The following is a 7,500-nucleotide window of genomic DNA, read 5'->3' as shown; positions in this document are numbered from 1 at the left end:
AAAAAGCTTCAAGATTTATGCTTATAATAAAGTACTGCTACCCAAGTTATAATCTGTGATTTTATGACTATACATTTCAAATTACATATTACTCATACATATCAATCTAAAGTGCTTGAAGTTAGTAAAGTAACAGATCTTGTATACCTTGCATTGTACATATGCAATTTTGTGGCAATGCATCGCATGGCTGAAATTAATCATTTGTATGTACTGCATGTCCTGTAATAAACCATTAAATTATAGCAAATGTCAAACTAAGAAGAGAAATGAGCACATCAAATGGAATAGAGGGACTCCTTTCTCCTTTCTCAAGAATGTCAGAGTTCCTTCATCAGAACACCCTTGAACTGTGCTTGATTTGAATGCCATAAAATATTTTAACAAATATAATGCATATATACAGTTTCAGGCCATTTTGGGGCAATTCTGAATGTGTATCAAAGGATAGGAATAAATGTATTTTGAATTGTTTCCTTGTTAAGACAAAATTCACTTTTCATGTTTTCTGCATGTTCAATTAAAATTTCTGTTCCATATTTCATAACATTTGGCCTTGAAGAATTTTCCCTTAGCTTGCAAAATCCTTCTCTATATTTTTCAAAGGTGGTTTTACATACATCAAAACTACTAAAAAATGAATTCCACCTTTCTTCAAAAAGTTTGGAGTTCACGATGCTGTACAAAGGTGACGGCCATTTCCATGCAACTCAAGATTTTGATGTTTTTCTGCATTTTTTATAACTCTCAATGGCAAGGAATAATATACAAGTTAATAAACACTCAAAGGAAAGAGTCGACCATAGCCAAAACCCCTGGCAAAGTGACCCATAGTGCTAGTTCAGCATTCACACTAATAATTCTCCTATTAGGGACTGCTCTGCATATCCCTTTCATCTATCCATCTATCTGTCTGTGTATCTATCTCTTTCTTTCAAACCATATTAGCACTGGTTTAAGGGTCAAGAATAATCAATCTGTATTCCATTCACTGCCACACAGCTCAAAATTAAGATAATATCCTAAGATAAGAACTACTTAAAGCTTTAATATCAAACAGAATTCTACTGTTCCACACATCAAGTAGTACATGGAAGTACATACATACATACATACAATACATACATACATACATACATACATACATACATACATACTATACATACATACATATATATATAAATGCAACATCCCTTATGGAATTCTCTGTCGCATAAGAGAAAACTTTTAATTAATTTCTAAATTTGATGAAGTTTCAACAGCTGCCACAGAATTATGTGATTGAACTTAGAAGAAGAAGAAGAAGAAGAAGAAGAACAAAGAAAGAAAAAAGAAAGGAAGAAAGGAAAAGAAAAGAAAAAATAGAAAAGAGAGAAAAAGAAAAAGAGAAAAAAGAAAAGAAAAAGAAAATGAAAAAAAAAGAAAAAAGTAACATTCCTAAAGAGTAATTTTTGCTTTGAAAAAGACTATCAGTATAAAATTACAGATGACAGGATACCAAATAAAGAATATTTTTACAGTATATTAGACAATAGCTATGATTCAATTTCAGAAAAAAAAAAACACCATGGAGAGAGAGAGAGAGAGAGAGAAGAGAGAGAGAGAGAGAAGAGAAGAGAGAAGAGAGAGGAGAAAGAAGAGAGAGAGAGAGGGAAGAAGAAGGAGAGAGAAAGAAAGAGAAAGGAGAGAGAAAGAAAGAGAGAAGAGGAGAAGAGAGAGAGAGAAGGAGAGAGAGAGAAAGGGAGAGAGAGAGAGTGAGAGAGGAAGAGAGAGAAAGAGAGGAGAGAGGACAGAGAAGAGAGAGCAGAAGACAGAAAGAAAGAAGAAGAGGACAGCAGAGAGAGACACAGAGAGATTCATGACAGAAAAGAAGTCTAGGAAAATGCAAATACTCCGAAAGAAAGAAGAAGCACACTGACATCAACTTCATTGCAGATCAACAATTGTCTGGATTATCGCAACACCTTGAAGACAAAGTTTCTGAATTCGACTGGTGAAAAAATGAAATGAGTCAGTACCTTGACTGAGTAAGAAAAATTATTTCGAATATAACCAAGGTTAAAGAGTTCGCAAGCTTAGACTAAGTTTCCATAGATATGATTATAATGTAGAAAAATATATATAAATAAAATAATAGTTAATGAACTAGTTAATAATAGTAATAATAATAATGATAATAATAATAATTATAATAATGATGATGATGATAATAATACTAATATTAATAATAATAACACTAATAATAATAATAATAATAATATTAATAATAATAATAATAATAATAACAATAACAACAACAACAATGATAACAACAACAATAATAATAATAATAATAATAATAATAATAATAATAATAATAATCAAATAAAATTTGCAATAGCTACTTCATATTGACAATCAACAGTCAAGTCTACACACCTGAGAAATAATAATATTCACTATTTCTTTTCGTAGCCCAGATGAAGTAAGGAATTTTGCTAGATCTTGGTCTGAATTTGTTTCCAGTAAATGCTCCAGTAACTTCGCTATCCTCGCTGATTTCAGTTCCTAGAGGGATAAAGAATAAGATAATATGTAAACCTCTATCAAAACATTATACAGAATGTTCATCCAGATTAAAATGAATAATTTTCAACAACTGAAATTAATCAAAACTACAGATCTTTTGTCATCTTATTCTCAACGAAATATATCATGAGGGATTTTGTTGTATGAATTCCCAAGGACAGCCAACTTTTTTGGAGACGTAATGTATAGCCTGGATTCGTGACTTACCAACGTGTCCTTCTGATGCTGCAAGCTATAATATGGCAGAATTTCTTCTTGTTCCTTATATGTTTTCAGATGCTCCAGAGCCATTTCCCAGGAAGCTAAAAAAGCCTGAAAAATATGAACATTTTATCAACACTATTCAGACAAATAATTTTTGCATACTAATTAGCTGCAATAAGATGTAAAAACATCCCAGTATCAAAATTTCTTGAGTACTAATCAACAATAAATCCTGGCATCTGTCATTTCACAAATAATTTCTAGGGATTAAGGTATGGTAAAGTTAATAATAAGATATTATATCTATCAGTCTCTACAAAAGATACTTTCTTTTCCTTTTTGAATTTTAAGAATTTTTATTCGGCTCAATAAAGTCTGGCAATGCAAAGCAAAATGAACATTTAAATAAAAACTCTACATCTTGAATTTTAGTTAAATTTTCTTGAGATAAAGACAAAAGTAAGATTATGCATTGATTTTGTTTGTAACTTTCAAAATATAAATGTCATGCAAAGATGCCCTTTCAATTAAAAAAAATAGTACTGAGACCTTATATCAGGCACTTTTGCCACAATCGCGATAAGCCAGAGAAGGAAACAAACATAAGAATAAGAAAACAACAATGTTTTCTAAGAAAAATGACTTAAAACAGGCATATGAAAAAATTATCTTAGAATGGACAATTAAATCCAGATTTTCAATTAGCCTGGTAACGGGCCTAGTTTCACATATTATCTACACACAGTATTAAACCATAAGTAATACATAAAAATAAAATAGAATATGGCTGAAAATTCCCCTTTTTATTCTGCTCTTAAATAACTTGAGTAACATCTCTAGCAAAAGTGTTGGTAAAAATACAAATAGCAAAGCTCCTGGTTTAATAATATGATATTTCTTATAATTAAATTCCTAAATCTTATATACATTTTCCTACATAAATTAATGATAACCCAGGTTTGCAAGTTCAAAGATGGTATATTCTGTATTTCCACATGGTTTGTGATTTCAAAGTATGACATATGGTTGACCATGTGAATCATGATTCTGTTCTAATACTACAAAAAAAAAAAAAAAAAAAAGTGCAGTATTACCAAATTCACAAATTCAAGGAAGCTACTTTTTGAGTAAATATTGTAAGCTACCTTCTGCCGGTCAATGTTACAAAGAGCAACACATAAAGATAGGGAAATGTACACTGCCAACTTATAGAGTATAAGAAATAGTGTAATAAACAACACAGCTACTGCTGCAGTGATCTCCTATTTACTGCGAAATGACGAAAATATCCACTGCGTGAAACTGCCCAGGAAGCAAGTCCAGGACACCCTCACACAGCCAGAGTTCTTAATGTTGCATTTTTTGTAAGTTGGCATGAAGTGCTCATAAAGAGGGGGTACAAGCAAGCCCCTCAGTCTAGGTAATAAATAGAAGGCAGGGAAAGGTTAGGTTTGGATTCTTAGGTTCACATGATAGGTCTTGGGACTTTGTCTCTGGAAAGTGTGTTGCTCTCGGTAACAAATACCCTTCTGCCTACATGGAATGCATCCCACAAACGGAAAATGAAAAATTACAGCGTAAAAAAAAGAAAATCTGTCTCACATCATTATCCATTTGCGAAAGCTCAGCGAGACAGCTCTTGTATTCCTCAGACATCACACCAGACGATGTAGGCATATTTAAAGGGGGGGAAAAAGTCTTCTCGATATTCTCTGGATCAGTCCCTTCTGTGCAAGATGCTCTTCTCTTTTCCTTGACAATAATTCAGTCCTCAATATCGCCAATACATCTTAAGTATGAGAGTGCAGTAGTATTGGGTAGGAACGTAGTACACAGAAAATGCTTCTTCTTCTTCTTATTCTTTTTTAGACTGTTGTTGTCTATCTCCCCTGGATAATTTCCCTTTCTTCTTGGCTTCTTGTCTCCTAAATCGTACCAATTAATCTAGTCGTTTGTCGGAAAATGAGAAAGAGCTGAAGAAGCCACGGGAGGGAGGAACATGAAAAAAGATCAGCTGATCGTGTCAATCCGTGAATGAATTTGTGAGAGAATTTGTGAATGAATCAGCTGATCGTGTAAACAAACCGCCCACTTCCGTCGACGCTTTAAGGTACGGGTTACGAAGTAGAGTTGTTGTTTTTTTCGTTTATGTTGTTTTATTTCGTTGTTATTGTTTTATTTACTTCGTGAAAGGTATATCTATATTTATTTGATTTATTGGTGTATTTTAAATTAGGTTTTAGCTGTTTGGTGACTGATATTATCAAGATAGTATCATGGTATTTAGCTTGTGTTATATCTCAGTAAAACATCGGTGTAAAACGTAGATTTATTTTGCAATAGTAAGTCTCACGGCGGTATTGACACGGTTTTTCAACGACGTAGGCAAATTCACAGAAAGAGGGTGTATCAAGAATAACTCGTCAGGATATTTATCAGTTAGAGGACATTTTGCGATAAGATCAACAGGTGCTTACCTTTTGCTTGAAGTCTCTCCTTCAATTTACATCCAAATTTACACATATCATCATCATCATCTCCATCTTCAACGTCATCGTCGTCTTCGTCTTCGTCTTCGTCTTCGTCTTCGTCATGATCTTCATCTTCGTCGTCGTCGTCGTCGTCGTCGGCTCCGTCTTTGTCTCCATCTCTGTCATCTCCATCTCCATTTCCATCCCCATCTCCATCATCTTTATCTTTATCTTTATCTTTATCTTTATCATCTTCATCTTCATCTTCATCTTCATCTTCATCTCCATCTCCATCTCCATCTCCATCTCCATCTCCATCATCTTCATCTTCATCTTCTATCATCTCCATCTCCATCTCCATCATCTTCATCTTCATCTCCATCTCCATCTCCATCTCCATCTCCATCTCTATCATCCATCATCTTCATCTTCATCTTCATCTTCATCTCATCTCATCTCATCTCCATCTCCATCTCCTCTCATCATCGTCATCTCATCATCTTGTCTTCTTCTATCTTGTCTCTACATTATCAATTCTATCTTCATCCCATTCATCTTATCATTCATAATCTCATCACATGCATCCCAATTCCAATATCTTTTATCTTATCATGCATTACGTTTCTCACAGTCATTTCATTTGATCGTCATTATGTTCCTAAATCAACATTAGTAAACTAAATTGTATGACATTGTATTATAGTACATGATGACCATAATCATACAAACAAAAACAAAGTTTCCTTTAATTTTAATTCACATATTCTGATTAATCTGCAATATCAAATGTCTACATAATAGTAATATCAAGAAAATGTCTTTATGACTTAAAATTATTGTTCCTTTTAGTCACAGTGAACACCTTTTATTAACTAACTGTTGCGTAAGTTGATTTTGGTTTAATTTTTTAGCCATGGCTCTCTCGCGCTTCAAGGACCTTTTCCACTGTTCAAGAGCCGCGGTGATTGGCATGATCCACGTCAAGGCACTTCCAGGTAAGGTTTGAGGTGTTGTCGTTAATAAAGAATTTTTTAATGTGTAAGACTTGTTGAAGTCAAGTTAGATCAGTTCTTGTATTAATTGGTTACATGTCTATATCTGTCCCTGTATGTATATTTGTGTGTTTATACAGATTTTCTTTCCTTTCTTTTTTCTTCTTTTTCTTTTTCTTTCTTTTTTTTTTTTCTTTTTCTTTCTCTTTCTTTCTTCCTTTTCATCATCATCATCATCATCTTCATCTTTTCTTCTGTGTGTGTGTGTGTGTGTGTGTGTGTGTGTGTGTGTGTGTGTGTGTGTGTGTGTGTGTGTGTGTGTGTGTGTGTGTACGTGCATGTGCATGCATGCATTCATTTGTGTGTGCATGCCTTATATGTATGTGATTACTATGTTCACTGTAATTGTCATGTATTCCTAACATTTATCATTCCCGTCTTATTTTAGGTTTCCATACCAATATTCTGGAATTAATACATACTGGCCAAACTGATAACAGTAAATAGAGATGTATGAATCATTGAATGAGATGATGCAAATTTTATAGAATTTATCATACCACACTGACAGGAACGCCCTTGAATCGGCACGGAATTAATGAGCTTGTTGAGATGGCTCGTCAGGAAGCTTTTGCATATAAAGAAGCTGGTGTTGTAAGTTGTTCCATGTTATTCAAAACTTGTTATTTTTCTGTGATAAGATTTTGTTTTCATGAAGAAGTTAAACTATAGATGAAGTGACAAGTTATAGAGATCAAATTTAGGCTTTTATACTGATTTACCAAAACTAGATCCAGATATTTATTTGACAATAATGCCAGATTATATTTATATTCATAGTCCACCATATAAAAAAAAAGTCTCATCAAGGGTTTTTCTATTTGATCTTTACATATCGGTTTATTCCTGTAGGATGGTGTCCTGGTGGAAAATATGTTTGACATACCGTACCTGATGGGAGCATCATTAGGGCCAGAAGTCGTAGCCACCATGACCAGGGTGTGCCAGGAAGTGCGAAGTATCATTCCCAAACGTATTCCTTGTGGCATCCAGGTAATTATATTAATATATTTTCTTAACGTTGCCTGTTTGTGTATTTTCTTATGTACATTTTTATGTATTGATATTAATTTTTTACAGTTAAATGATTTAAAGCACTTGTGTAACAGGTGCATTTTTCTTACATTTTATGAAAATATGTTAATTAAAGAAATGAAATAGATTATAGTTAGTAATTCATAATAAAAATCAAACAGCATGATTCA

At 33.2% G+C, this 7,500-nt stretch overlaps 1 protein-coding gene and 1 pseudogene across 3 annotated transcripts in view; one reads left to right on the top strand and one right to left on the bottom strand.

Moving 5' to 3' along the window:
- LOC119576805 overlaps nucleotides 1-4,874 on the bottom strand; it is a 6,509-nt pseudogene extending 1,635 nt beyond the window's left edge.
- Nucleotides 4,810-7,500, top strand: part of LOC119576804 (uncharacterized protein F13E9.13, mitochondrial-like) — a 4,589-nt gene continuing 1,898 nt past the window's right edge. The window contains exons 1-4 of one of the 3 annotated variants that reach the window (XM_037924449.1): nucleotides 4,810-4,882; nucleotides 6,155-6,238; nucleotides 6,807-6,889; nucleotides 7,148-7,288. In XM_037924449.1, the coding sequence (XP_037780377.1) occupies nucleotides 6,157-6,238; nucleotides 6,807-6,889; nucleotides 7,148-7,288 (306 nt within the window). In that variant the 5' untranslated portion in view covers nucleotides 4,810-4,882; nucleotides 6,155-6,156. Of the gene's footprint in view, nucleotides 4,883-5,050; nucleotides 5,242-6,154; nucleotides 6,239-6,806; nucleotides 6,890-7,147; nucleotides 7,289-7,500 lie in introns of those variants that run through there. The other 2 variants (XM_037924450.1, XM_037924448.1) reach the window with 2 other exon arrangements.

This window comes from Penaeus monodon, chromosome 9 (genome assembly GCF_015228065.2).
Source record: "Penaeus monodon isolate SGIC_2016 chromosome 9, NSTDA_Pmon_1, whole genome shotgun sequence".
Taxonomy (NCBI): Eukaryota; Metazoa; Arthropoda; class Malacostraca; order Decapoda; family Penaeidae; genus Penaeus; species Penaeus monodon.
This window is presented reverse-complemented; position numbering and strand designations above follow the sequence as displayed.